Below are 13,821 nucleotides of genomic sequence, written 5' to 3'. Positions count from 1 at the left end.
AAACAGAAATTTTGTCTCTTATTGGCCACTGAAAATATTTGACCGTAACCATATTTTTTTATCACCATATGAACCTGTGAGTTTAAGACCGCTCAACTTCAATATCGTTTGCACTTCCGTTTTGATGTTACAGGCCACGCGACATCACATAACTAAACATTCCGGCCGTCAACAGTACTATATTACATCTTTTATTGTCTCTACGGAAATATATCCGTAAATTATGTACACGTAAAGATGGCTGACCCGCTCTACCAACAAAGTGCCGGGCCTCCATATTTCGAAAATCCACTAAAAAAAAACACTAACAAGGGAACAAATTCAACTCACACGAGCCGATTTTATTGAAAATTTTGTGAGGGGCTTAGAAAAATATTCGACGCGTGTTCTTTTTATCGGCCATCGTCCACAGGCGGTGAAAACAACTATGAATGTTGGGGGTGGGAACATATTTTATCGAATATCTTGGAAACTATTAGAGCTAGAGGAATTGTGTATTTTTTTATAATAAATAGATCCGCCAAAACAGAAATCGAATTTTTAAGATATTATTTATACAAATAGTGACATTTGAAATCTGGTTTCGCAGATCTACTTCTTATCAAAGAAAATACACTACTTTCTATTTAAACCATTCTTCCAATAGTTTCCACCATATCCAATAAAATATGTTTTCGACCCCCAACTTCGAGGACTGTTTTCACCCCTTTGGACGCTGGCCGATCGAAAAACAAAAACATGTATCGAACATTTTTCTAAGAACTGCTTCTCAGAAAATTTTCATTCGGCTTGCATAACCTGAATGTGTTCAGTTGTAGGTTGCGCTATCACGGGCGATTCCATTCGATAAAGTTGATCTGAACATTGGATATCCGACCACGATGTGCGCATCACGTTTCAAGGCTCCAAGGATGCTGGTGCAAATGATTCTAAGCTGTCCGAAAGCTCGACGAAAGAAAAGAAAAGAAAAGAAAAACACGAGCATCCACGAAAGCAAGGTCATTCGTTGTTCATCAACGAACGAAAGAAAAATAAACTCGTTCGAGCATTCCCTGCTCGACCTTGCACCATCGAGAGAACCAACTGAAACGGGACGTCCGAATTTCAAAAATTCCTTCGTGATCGTTCACGGTTCGTTCGCCTGATTCTCCAGGGTGTAGACCAGGGCTGGGCACGTTTCCCTGAATCGAGGAAAAAATAGTCCCCACCGTAGCGACCACTGTCCCCGTCCAGCAGGCACCGTTACCTTGAAGTGGTATTGCTACGAAGGTACGTACGGTGGGGCAACGAAGACACGAGATACCAACGAGCCAGTGTCGCCAAATGAGGGGAGGCAGCACGAATTCAGGGGAAATCGCGTGACCGTGCCGCGGTTTAAGCGTGGGGGATAGCGCGGTAGAAGGGGAAGTTAGAGCGGGGAGAGAAATAGTGCGCGCAGCACGAAAGAGAGGTTGGTGGGGGAATGAAGCGTTCGAGGGGTGCGAAACGTGCCCAGCACTGGTAGACCCTGGCTTGGTTACACGCGCGCAAACGTAAAAGTGTTTCGAACGTGTTCGAAGAACTGGCTTGCCCTAAAACAACGTGTTACAAACAACAGGCTTCATGGGATGCTTGTGCCGTATGTGATCCTGGATGTTGAACTTCTTCTTGCTGAGCTTGCCGCAGTAGGGACACTCGAAACGCGGTGGTTTGCCGCAGTCGTACTTGAAGTGGGCCGTCACCGCGCTCTTCGTCGTGTAGCTCTTCCGGCAACGCGGACAAGGGAACCGGGCTTTACCCTTTCTCGAGCTTCGTTCCGGGTACTTCTCTTCGAGCCAGGGCAGCGGCAACATTTGTAGGAAGGCTGAAAAAGAAACGGTAGATCGTGGTTAGATCGAACGGAAGACGAAGTGCCGAGTCTCTTCAGGCTCTTGGGAAACCTCCGAAACACCTGAAACTTGTTATTCTTTCTCATCGAGTCGATCATCGGTCGAGAGGGGACTATTCTATTAGGAATCGGATTTGGCGAGGCTCCTCGAGTCGGACAAGAAAGATATTAATACGTAGACTGCGGATCTTCGTGCAAAATAAAAACCTTCTACCCGGATGGCAAGAAAGTGAAATAAAAATTTGATTTCTTTCGTTTAACAGGTTGAAAATAATGTTTAAATTTTCTTCTATTTTCACTGTTTCAACCTACCCGCTTTTTTGCCGTGGACGCATCAAATCCGCAGTCTATTAAACGAATGGACACCGGCTTGGAGAGATTGTGCTTGCGGGCTGACACACTGACGCTGGCACAATACTTTAAGTTAAATAGACAAACAAAGAAAGCGTTTGCAGGCATCTTCAAGCTGTGTACCGAGACAAAATGTGATTCGAACGGTCCGTTTTGCGCAGGTGTGAAGACATTGCGAGGGATTTTTTAATTCTTCGATGATCGCTTCGACCGGACTCCCACGTCGAGGCGAGCGAGCTTTCACCTGGAAAATGATTTAGATCGTTAATTCATCCGTCCAAAAAAACCCGATTGCTTCCCCCAAACGCAGTACAAATGCTGTCGAATAGATTCGAGGGACGGAACCAATAATTACACGTTCGTACTTAAAAATCACTCTTTTATTTAAAAAAGAAAGAAATATGTAGAAATTGTTTTCATCCTCAATCGTATTCTAGCACCACAATCTCCAGTTTCATTCCGGGATGCTTGATGCGTATGTGTTTGTAGACGTTGTTCGACTGTTTGCTTCTCATCCCGCAGTAGGGACACTGAAACCTCGGAGGACTTCCGCACTCGAGCTTGCAATGGCGCAACATGTGGTGCATATGTTGATAACTCCTCCCGCACTTTGGACAAGTATACCTGACGGATCGTTACGTTGTTAACGGGATCGAGCCGATGGGACATTGTTAACACATTCACCGCCATGACGGTCACCAAGCTTTCCAGTCATGTAATGAATGTGTTAAAGCGTTCGCGAACGGTCAGTCGTCGACTGTGAGGTTACGCTTTGACGGTAGTATGGATTATGGTTCAACGGAAACGATAGAACTATTAAACATACGTTGACAAAGAAATATATTTACTCGATCAAGGATGAAACGATTATGCGAACATGTCACGGTGAACCTTATTGAAGCATGGCAAACAGAAGTAAGGGTTGCCGTAACAATCTTGGCAGAACGTTATGACCTTTTTCGTACGATTTTTTGCAAATTCTCGACCGAATCTCTTCACATTCTCTTCGTAGCATTTTTTGCATTGCCGTCTCGTGTGCCGAACGTTTCCGTCTTTGCTTCGCAATTCGTGATGCACTCTACGCAAAGATATACAATACGGTCATTGTCATTTCGATACCTTAAATATACATAACACAGCATGGGCCAATCGCTCTGTCCGCCTTGAATATTTCCGTTGCTTGTAATAATATGAAAAATAGAAACGTTGCGTTTGCAAACGCTTTTCTCGTGTGCGAAGGCGTTTCGGAGATTTCAAGGTCACCTTGATTTCTTCAAGTGGATATACCTACCTTGAAGCGGATCTTTCCACTTACAGAAGTCAAGGTATCCTTGAAATCTCCATCGCGCATATAGAAAGCGTTTACATCACAACATTTCCCAACCGATATCGTGCAACTTTTGTATACATCATTTTTTCATATTGTTACAGGTAACGGAAATATTCGAGGTGGACAAAATGATTGCCCCACCCTGTATTATCGCAAAGCGATAGCGGTCACCGATAGACTGGGCAATTTAACATTTTCGCACGGTTATGTTTTTCAGCGTTTACTTTTTCTCCTCTCAAGTATGAAATAATCCAATTGGCGTAAACGGAAAGTCAGGTAAATTTCTCTTGGCGGTGAATGTGTTAACCACTTCTCGATTAAGTATCCTCCTTACAAAATTAGCAATTAACCCTCGGACTACGAATGTAGCTGGGTCATTTTGACCCAACGTAAATGCTTCTTGTGGGCATAGATTTTGTAAGTTTTAATGTGAAATTTATTGCTATTATTGCGGTTCTTTTAAATGTTGTGGTGAACTTACGATATTATTGTAGAATAACTCTGTATAATACAATCGTTTGGTAAATATAGGAAAACAAAGGAATAATAAAAGAATGTGAAAAAGAAACGTGATGAACTTACATATAGAAACGGGTCGCATAACTGGCACAAATAACTTCATATTTTTGTCGAATGAAAGATCGTTTGATACAAAAGTTGACGTAACAGTATTTCTTATATGTGTGCAGAGGTACCCAAATTTTCAAGCTCAATTTTGATTCTTTAAATGGAATCCTATTTCTTGCATAAATTTCAAGTAAAAACACTATTAAACTCGGACCAATATATGTCTCACTTGAAATTTAATATTCCTTTGAACAAGATATAAGATTTCATTTAAAGGATCATAGTTGACTTGAAAATTTCGAAATCCTGTAAATGCAAGAAATACTGTTGCGTGGTCGTTTGGCCCCCTTGGCAAAATGCAACTTTTGTGTTAAACAATTTCTCGTTAGACGCGCAAATGAATAGTTCAGGTGTGCAAGTCACGCGACTCACCCTGTAGAATAAACGTACGTCATTTATTCTGCTTCGCTACAATTTTGACACATAACAGTCATGTTTTTGTGATGTTTACAAATAAATCTGTTACAAATTTGACACCTTGCACTGTACTTTGTGTCATTCCGAATGCAGATATAACATCGGGCCCGTTTTTTCGATGATTGCAGGCTTGCATCCGGTGCTTGTGGTGTTCGATCTGTTTTACGCCGACTCGACGCGGAACATTTATCTTCCACCTGTAGTTCCGGCTCATTGTCACTGCAACAATGTTCATACTCATCACCCGGTGATATTTCATCGTCTTCGTTTAGAGCGCTATTCGCGAGTCGCGGTCCCGCCGCTGCGTGCGCGCGTATGCGATACACAAAAACAAAAATGATCGAATCGTTTTATTCCCGAACGTGTGACGCATACGTGTGAAAACGCTTTTTCCGAATTTCAGTAAACACCGAGCTTTCCATGATTTACAATTCTTCACGCTAAAACTCAACTGCACGAGCAATGTAAAAACGTATTTTCCTAGTTTCACAGTTTCTCTACTACACTTTGTTTACCAAGATATCCGATTGCGAGTACGTTGACATCGCATAATCGACCACAATAGTTCAGTCAGAATTACCCAGAAACCGTAGTCCGAGAGTTAATATCACATTTCAATGCCCTCCCTTCTCCGCTGTACTTCCTTCAAAGGGACGATTCCTCGAGTGATTTGAAGTAGCTTTTTCCTTTGCGAAAATGTTTCTTTCTTGAGGAGTTATTAACGAAAAACACGGACCGATCGAAGCGCGGTGTTGGCATTGGCCGAGCCAGAATCCGTCCGCTGTAGCCGCGCTCTGATCGGTCCCTCTTTTTCCCGAATATCTCCTCAACAGAGCCGCGGAGAAGATTTTCGCAAAGGAAAAGGTATCGCTTCAGGAATCATCCATTTTTAAGGGTGTACAACATTTTTGGGGACACCCTGTAGAAAGAAAGGCGAATTAAATTGATTTCACGCGACGCGTAATGTGAACGTTAGGCAAAGGTACCGTTTCCCTTTCCTTCTAAAATGTAAGCACTCCCGTAATCGAGAAGTGGTTGACGGTGTTTGGTAAAATTTCAAAAGCAAAAACCACGAAATCAGATCGTTTTTCGATCAGCAACTAACCTATTGCTTTTCTCTTGATTCAATCCTGTCTGCCGCTGACAAAACGGCAGTCCTTGCTGTTGGCCCTGGCTCGCCAGCCCGGTTAACGGTGAATAGTATACGAAGCCTGAAATCAAAATTAGAAACAATCGTGAAGAAATTTTCGACAAATAAGAGATGGTTGATGATTCGGAGGTTGGACGAATCCAGTTCAAATACTAATTACCGGGAGAAAACACGTTGTAGATTCGTCCTTCGAATGACTTTCAGGGACGAAAAGAGGAAGTGCCTCGATTAAACATATTTTATTATACAACATCCGCTCAGGCTTACACACATCCCATAAATTTAATCTGTCTTTTGAACAAACGTATCATCGTGGTAGGCCAGTGCTGTCCAACGTAAGCTTCGGAGCTTACAGAACCTAGTTTTGTGGATTCTATTAAGTACACTCGATTCTCCAAACAATATAATAATAAACCGATAACCAAGGATCGAACGGTTTCTTTTCTCAAAGTATAAACTAATTATTTTCTAAATACGTAAAGAAACTGTATTTACATAAACAACCACGCTCTAGCCATCGCGGAATGTCGTCTGCAATAAGCGTATCGTTCGTGCCGGGGAGCACAAAAGGGTTTCCATCGAATCACCGACAATCGTCTCGTCAACAATGTTACCACTCTACCCTTCCCCATCTGCGACGCTATTCCTCCAAGCTTCCACCTTGGCTTCGGCCCGATCACGCGATCGATCACACCGATCGAGCCACAAATAGTGGTAGAAGCGGAACCATTTTAAGGGGAGTGCAACCCCGCCTGGGAGCTTTGGTCAAACGTTGTCGACTAAAACATAGTCGGTGAAACGATTGTCGGTGATTCGATGCAAACCCAGCACAGAACCAGATGGGAATTCCGAGAGAGCGAATGAAACGCTTGGTAGAAATCGCCCCGAACAACAGTGTCGGTGAGATTGCGGTCGTTGGATGATCGGTCCCGGTCGGAAACCTAATTCTTTCGCGCGTAGAATTGTCGATTGGTGGCCACGTCGACGAGAAACACTCGCATCCCCCGATGCTTGGTCCTGATGTGCCTATAGACGTTCGAGATCTCTTTCGAGTGCATTTCGCAGTAGGGACACTTGAACCTGGGACCCTGGCCGCAGCCATAGCGCACGTGCCTTCGGAGGTTCGTCTCCCGAGTGAATCCGCTCGGGCAGTTAGGGCAGCAGTACTTCTTCGATCTGTTGTGAAGCGCGGCGTAACCCCAGCATGCTGAAACAGAAAACGCAGCGAGATACTTGCGCAGGGTCCAGCAGTTCCAGCAACGAGACACACAGATCGCCGGCGACATATTTCGTGCGTGCAACTACTACAAATATCTAGGATCCGCCATCCTGATTGCAGACCACTCAAACAAGTCACTTGTTACAGTAGCCTCTCCGTAACTGTCGCATACGAACCCGTACACTGCAATAGTAGTTCTTGATCGAAACGCTTTGTAACGTTTGCATTGTTACGAGTTGACGGTTTGCTTTTTTCAAAAACTCGTCTGATACACCGTGCGGATGATTTTAAGGAAAAGTCTACAGGATATGTTGATTGAAGAAAAGAGTATACAGAGAGAAAGAGAAAGATTAAACTAAATCACTAAACAATTAAATGTAAAACAGCTCTCTCTCTGGAAAGCACGTTGCCGGAACCGAGGACCCTGTCCCACACACGCACACACACACGCACACAGAGGGAGAGAGAGAGAGAGAGAGAGAGAGAGAGAGAGAGAGAGAGAGAGAGAGAGAGAGAGAGTCTATAGAGAGAGAATCGAGTCGCATTTGGTAGGAGAAGGGGAAGCATTTTGAGGGGAATACAAGTCGGCAGACGATACGACAGTTACGGAGATGTTCCTGTACTTCTCGTCTCTGGTTTCGCTGTCGATAGGATAGATTACTCTGTGACACGATGGGTAGAGATGGTTGCAGGAATGAGGAGTAGAGAATTCAAGAGACGAGTCTTGGTTTTAAGTACACTTTTAGTCGCAGCATTTCCTAATGTATGTACAGTACGCGCGCGGCAAGTGATTTCAAAAGATTGGCTTGTTGTCTTGCATCAGCGGCGCGTCTTTCGGGAAGAAGGTCCTCTGGTTCTCCACGTCGATCGCGAACACGTCGTGGTACTCGTGGAGCCGTTTCACGTGCTTGTACGTGTCGGACGGATAACGGGATTTATAGGGACAATAGGGACACTTGTAGCGTGGCTCCTTTCCGTTGCAGGCGCTGACTACGTGCCGTTTCAGGTGGACTTTCGTTGAGTAATTGTTCGGACAGTTCAAACACTGATACGGTTTCACGTTCCACGGGCAGTAGCTGTACCACTCGGTGTAGTATCCTGGAACAGAATCGGAACGGTCGTGTTTCTTTCGTAAGTCGTTTCGTGGTGCTCGGCTACGGATTAATCCTTAACTATACTCCAACACCCTGTCTAGATGCCACTCTTCGACATAGAAAATCGACGATTCGATTTGGTTTTTTGGTTTTTTTTCTTTTTTGAAAAATCTATTTATTCGTTCGAACACATTGCTTTACACGATACAATTGGTGCCGGCCGGGACAATTGTATAACGGGAGATCGTAATGGTATACAGGGTCGTTTCGATCTCGTTACGCGAGACCGAGGAACCTTGGTTATGGACTTTCTACTTCTCGATGGTAATCATGTATCCAAAAAGAGAAAAAAAAAAAGATTTAGAACTCTATATATCGAGGAAGTCTATGCACGCTTGCATCTCTCGACTGTAATTAATCTGTTAACTAAGTGGTGACGAATCACCACCGCTTTCCGTTCTCGTTTGTCTGCCAAGACGAATTACAATGAACTTGCAAGCTGAAGCCACGTTCGCGTAACAGATTAATTAACAGGATCAAACAAAACAAAACAAAGAAGAAGCCTTTCACGGATTCCATCCGTCACGGTTGAAAACGAAGCCAACGATTTATTGAAATATTTTTCAATTCTCGTGAATGTCGCCGATCCTTTCGAACAATAATGTTCAAGCGTAGGCTCGCCGTTGCCTAACATTCACCCGAACGTACAAAATGATCAGTCCTAGCCTCGCTAACATGAATTACAATAAACTTGTCAGGTGAGCCGAAACCTCGGTTGGCGTAACAAATGATCAGGAGCGTTGGTCACGCTCGAAAACGAACACAAAGATTTTATTGAAATACTTTTCAATTCTCGCGACTGTCGTCGATCGTTTCGAATAATAACATTGAAACGGGTTGCTAGCCCGGAAGTAGAAAGTGATCCTTCTTTACCGAAACAGCGCTTCGATCTTCGAAGTATGTAGTAAAGAGAATCGTTAAAACTCGCCGGGTTGACCCAGTATGTCGATCACGAACACGTTGAAGTTCGCGTGTTTCTTTCGGATGTGCGAATAAATGTGGGACGTCTTTTTACTTCGTTGCTGACAGTACGGGCATTGAAAGCGCGGCTCCTGCATGCATTCGTACTTCAAGTGCCTGGTCAAGCTCGGCTGTTGGCCGAAGGCGCTCGGGCAATTCGGACAGGGAAACTTCTTTCCGATTCGACGACGGTCGATACCTAGAAGGAGAAAAAGTCGATGTTAAGGTAAACCGAAACGGAACGGACACTGGGGAACTGCCTCTTCGATTGCTCCTCGAGGTGTATACGGGACCGGACGGAGAGAAATCCTCCGGCCCGTGATTCGCGAGCATCGTTCCGCCCGAACCGGGACCGAGGAGGGATTCGCTTCCGTCATTCCGGGAAACGTATCGATTACACGGCTGGTTGGGGTTAGTACCTGCGCACAGTCCGCGCCTAAACTCCGAAGAAGCCCAGAGGACGTTACAACAGTGCGATGCATGCGAAGCGATGCGAGTTTCGTCGCGTACGCATTCGGATTCGTGGCCGTGACGCAACGTAGACTTGAAAACGCACGGATTCGATATGGCGCGACTCTGTTTGTTTGCAAATGCTTTAATTGGTTACAGTGTGTAAAGAAATTCATGTAAACTTCCGCTAAATCAAACTTGACCTCTAATTTCTTTTGAAGGTCAAAAGGTCGACAAATTTTTTCCCTTGCATCGCATTCTATTCGTCGCAAGGATAAAAATTGCAAAAGGAACCACGGGTCAAAACTGAATGGTCCTCTTAAAAAATTATGATAAATTTGTTTCCGTCGTCAAACTGATTTTATTTATATCATAGTTTCGTTCCTCGGTCGGACGGAGCTTATATAGCGTGCTGAAATAAAATCATTTTGACAATGAAAAAGCTTTATCGGAAATAATCTTTTAACGGAACGACTCAGTTTTGAGCCGTGGAGTGTCGAGCCTCGTGATTTTTCAAGTCCATTCTTTTAACAAATTTCGTTTGACAGGTTTTTGTCGATAGGATAAATAGTAGATATCCCTGTTTCGTGTTATTTAAATACACGTATATTTCAAATGACATGTGCAGACGTGTAATTCGTGTACACATTCAAAGGCACGATTCTAGTAAATAGGATATTCGAAATTGATGTTTATTATTAATTCTACAATAACAGAAACTAAACAATGGAAAACGAGAATGATTAAAAGTTTCTGTTAGAAATATCTGATTAAAAATTGGTCGTTGATCTCCTCTGTGGTAGAGTAGCCTTTCCGTTTCTTTAAACGCCTTAAAAGTTGTTCCGTAAGTATGCCCACCTAGGGAAAAATCTATTCCACCGAAAACCCGCAGAATTCCGGGGGATTTCTCGAAATACTTCTCGTGGATCAAGTGGTTTAGAAATGGGTTGAGATCGTCGAACTAGAAGAATCTCTGGGTACGGTCCAGCATGGAGAGCGAGAGGATGGACCGTGGCGATGATGATTGTCCCCCGTGGAAACTCGGCCTCATCGAACAACCTCCCACGATTGGAATATATCGATCACGTAGACGTCGTGGTTCTTGTGCTTCACCCGGATGTGCTTCCGTATGTCCGCCTTGACCTTGCACACGTAATCGCAATAAGGACACTTGAATCTAGGCTTCTGGCCGCACTGGTACCGCAAATGGCTGGTCAGATTCCTCTTCCAGGCGAACACGCTCCGACAGTTCGGATTCGGGCAGGCGTACGTACTCGGTTTCATGAACCAGTTGGTCCGCCGGTGGGCCAGCCTCGACAAGGATCCCTTGTACCCTGAAAAAGAACGAGTCATTCGCGATCAGTCGTCCTGGTACCCGCTGCTCAATTATCGTGCGTAGAAAGTTAATTATTATCGTGATATTTATCGGCAGTAGACGGTTTCGAAGAAGCGGCAGAAGAACCTAGACTCTTCGTGGCCCGAGTTTCTAATTTCCGAGTCGGAACCAAACTTGAAAACCAAAACCAGTAGCCATAGAGCTATTTCACGGAAAAGAAACCGGTCGAAACTGAAATTAATAATATTTAGTCGATCGATCTCGTCGATCGTGCAAATTTAACAAAGATAGCTGGACAGATTTATTTAAGTCACATTTTAAGGTTTATTTGAATCGCATCGTCGGTGCAGTACCCAACACAAGCGTGTAGATTATTAAAGATGGGAAGGCAAAAACGGGATCGAATGAAAGTACGGTGGTGCTCGGTTAAATTGTGCTGAAATGTTTACGGTTCACTTCGCAAGATCCAGCCCCACTCTTCAGCGGCCGCTCGGTCTCAGTGTCGCCAGATTACCGTTCCCCTTCTACCCTGCTATTCCCCTACGCTTCTGCCGTGGCCCGGTCACGTGTATCACAATGTCACGTGATTAATCCGGTACCGGCAGAGAGAGACAGAGAGAGAAAGAGGGGGTAACTTTTTTCCCCTCGATTCGTGTTCCCTCCCCTCGTCTGACGACACTGCTCTGTCTCGACGAACCGCCGTTTATCCGACTTTCTCACTGGAAGAAAAACACGCTGGAACAGAGACGCCAGCACAGTGATCGTCGGACGAGATACTCGAGATGTTTAAGGTAAAGAGCTTCTTTATTCGGTTTTAAAAAATACAATGTCAGAGATTCGATCAGGAGAGAAAGAGGTCGACAACGTAGAGGGCGGAGCCCGGATGCTTCCTGACGATATGCTTGTTCACGTCCCCCTTTACCTTGCACCGATACTCGCAATATGGACACTTGAACCGTGGCTGTAGGCCGCACTCGTATCTTAGGTGCCTGTTCAGGTTCCCCTTCCAACTGAACGATTTGGCGCAATTCGGGTTCGGGCAGACGTACACGCTCTCGTGCGGTCGCCTCGTCGGCATCCCAATCTTGCTAAACGGCCACCGCTTCTGGAAGCAGCCTGAAACAGACCAACAGACCAGATTTTCTCGTGACGATCGATCGGTCCACGCGCTCTCCGCCATTCTCACGCAAACTCTGGTGGCTGTAGAGCGCGAGCCAAGCAACCTCGCTCAACGAACGCAAACCGCCTTACTGGCTCTGACAAATTAACACTTTATTCGCTTCGTTACATCCACCGGGGAATCACGCAGAGTCCGCTTATAGCCTAATTGTACTGTCCGCGGGATTCGAAATGGATCTGTACCAAAGAAATTTCTCGGCGGGATTGTCTCCGTTTCAGGCACGTCTGGAACATTCGTACAGGCTGTGTCTCGAGTTTTGCTGCGACCGACACACCATCGCGCCGCAAATTCTTATCAATCCTGCTAGTAAAAAATTCATCGTGTAACTTCTGTCGAGCGTGGCTCATTTTTCTCAACACCGAACCCACCAAGCACGCGTAAAAGTGAGAAGATTGAATTTACTGAAATTAGTTTTCACTACAACGCGCGCTTAAGTCAAGAAGTCGGTTCGGTGATTTCCTGTGAAAGCGTTTTTATCAATCTCGATAATCGTGGAATAGAATGGCGGTAGGTTTAGTGTTAATAAACTGCATTTTCAAAACCTGAGACATCCTGCGCAGGTGTTCAACCTTTCGCGTGTTCGTTAAGATTACGAAGAGCGATTAAAAGAACACCTATTTCTTACAAAGTAAATATCTTTAATCGTCGTAAATAGCAACAAGTGTTTTCTTTTTCTGACTTGCCCGGGCGAAGTGTGTATCCGTTATTCTCGTTTCACCGGTACAGCGTTAAGATTGAAACGCTGTACATGCTTCGCCTGTCCGATGCGAGAACCAACAAAAGATCGACGACGAAGGAACGACATAGCAGACCCCCGGCCCTCCCGACGTGTTCGTATACGATACAAAAGTTGGCCTACTCGTTCCGGAGACGATCTAATCGTTGGAAACGTAGATGCTGCAGTTCTTGTGCACTCGTTTGATGTGCCTGATCACGTTGGCCTTCCACTTCCCGCGATACTCGCAGTACGGGCATTTGAACTTCGGCTCTTTGCCGCACTCGTTCCTCAAGTGCCTCTTCAGCGTGCACTTCCAGACGAACACGCTCGGGCAGTTCGGGCACGGGAACTTCTTGTGCGAGATGTCTTGCAAGCGACGCACCCGCAGCTTCTTGTACCGCGCGCTCGGGAAATACAACGGATCTGAAAACAAAACGAAGCCTTCGGTATATTACTCGGGTATCGGGCCTATCGCGGTCACACCGGCGTCGATTCGAGCATCGTTTTTCTTAGCCGAGAAACGAGAACACGTTTCAGAGTTCTATGCGACCGTGGAGAACTCCGAGACCTCGACGTTCGAGCCTGCCCGGGAAAAGGCAACGCCGAAGCAACACGATAGAACAAGATTCGATCGGACACGAGTCCGTCCTACGGTTCTCGAGCTTGTTGTGATTCTCTTCGCACGATTCGGCAACCCGCGTATGGTCGCGTAACGGGATTTTCCCCAGCGAAATTCGGGAAACGGTGTTTCTGGAGGTATCAGCGCCCAAACAAGAAGCATAACCGGTACAATGCGTTAAGCGGTTCATGAGAGAACTCCGGGCGAGTTATAGCGTGAGTTATACGGTACACCTGCGTATCTCTACGCAGGCGCATAGCAATCGAAAGACGTAAACACGCGCGCGCGCACGCACATACACGCACACGCACACGCACACGCACACGCACACGCACACGCACACGCACGTACACATACGCGCAAGCACATAAACGCGACCCGGAGTTTGTTAGTCGATGCGAGGCAGAGTCGCCGGATCAGGGAGAATTAAGAAGTTAGGAGAC

At 45.4% G+C, this 13,821-nt stretch overlaps 3 protein-coding genes across 21 annotated transcripts in view; all 3 read right to left on the bottom strand.

Moving 5' to 3' along the window:
* LOC143354555 (uncharacterized) overlaps positions 1–13,821 on the bottom strand; it is a 112,952-nt gene that overhangs the window by 45,664 nt on the left and 53,467 nt on the right. Inside the window, exons 7-8 of one of the 18 annotated variants that reach the window (XM_076788784.1) lie at positions 5,698–5,803; positions 2,581–2,842 (exon numbers count right to left, since the gene is read on the bottom strand). The exons of 14 other annotated variants lie outside the window; for them this stretch is intronic. In XM_076788784.1, the coding sequence (XP_076644899.1) occupies positions 2,641–2,842; positions 5,698–5,803 (308 nt within the window). In that variant the 3' untranslated portion in view covers positions 2,581–2,640. Of the gene's footprint in view, positions 1–1,496; positions 1,844–2,580; positions 2,843–3,070; positions 3,297–5,697; positions 5,804–12,916; positions 13,183–13,821 lie in introns of those variants that run through there. 3 more of the 18 variants (XM_076788779.1, XM_076788788.1, XM_076788789.1) reach the window with 3 other exon arrangements.
* Positions 7,678–10,517, bottom strand: LOC143354568 (longitudinals lacking protein, isoforms A/B/D/L-like). Its single transcript, XM_076788807.1, has 3 exons — positions 10,384–10,517; positions 9,131–9,274; positions 7,678–8,059 (listed from the first exon to the last, which is right to left on the bottom strand). Exons 2-3 carry the CDS (start codon positions 9,171–9,173, stop codon positions 7,755–7,757), a joined length of 348 nt encoding a protein of 115 aa, XP_076644922.1. The 5' UTR covers positions 9,174–9,274; positions 10,384–10,517; the 3' UTR covers positions 7,678–7,754.
* On the bottom strand, positions 11,647–13,032 carry LOC143354574 (longitudinals lacking protein, isoforms A/B/D/L-like). Of its 2 annotated transcripts, none has more exons than XM_076788815.1 (2): positions 12,901–13,032; positions 11,647–11,977 (listed from the first exon to the last, which is right to left on the bottom strand). In XM_076788815.1, exon 2 carries the CDS (start codon positions 11,937–11,939, stop codon positions 11,703–11,705), a length of 237 nt encoding a protein of 78 aa, XP_076644930.1. In that variant the 5' UTR covers positions 11,940–11,977; positions 12,901–13,032; the 3' UTR covers positions 11,647–11,702. The 2 variants fall into 2 exon arrangements, with proteins under 2 accessions (XP_076644930.1, XP_076644931.1); XM_076788816.1 differs by lacking the exon at positions 12,901–13,032 and adding an exon at positions 12,224–12,797.

This window comes from Halictus rubicundus, chromosome 5 (genome assembly GCF_050948215.1).
Source record: "Halictus rubicundus isolate RS-2024b chromosome 5, iyHalRubi1_principal, whole genome shotgun sequence".
Lineage (NCBI taxonomy): Eukaryota > Metazoa > Arthropoda > Insecta > Hymenoptera > Halictidae > Halictus > Halictus rubicundus.
This window is presented reverse-complemented; position numbering and strand designations above follow the sequence as displayed.

Bases quoted from the DNA above. Each gene is read 5' to 3' on its own strand.
- LOC143354574 (XM_076788815.1), bottom strand. From the start codon at position 11,939: ATGCCGACGAGGCGACCGCACGAGAGCGTGTACGTCTGCCCGAACCCG.
- LOC143354568 (XM_076788807.1), bottom strand. From the start codon at position 9,173: ATGCAGGAGCCGCGCTTTCAATGCCCGTACTGTCAGCAACGAA. The intron at 8,060-9,130 runs GTAAAAAGACGT...ATTCTGTTCCAG, and splicing joins CCCGTACTGTCAGCAACGAA to GATACTACACCGAGTGGTAC.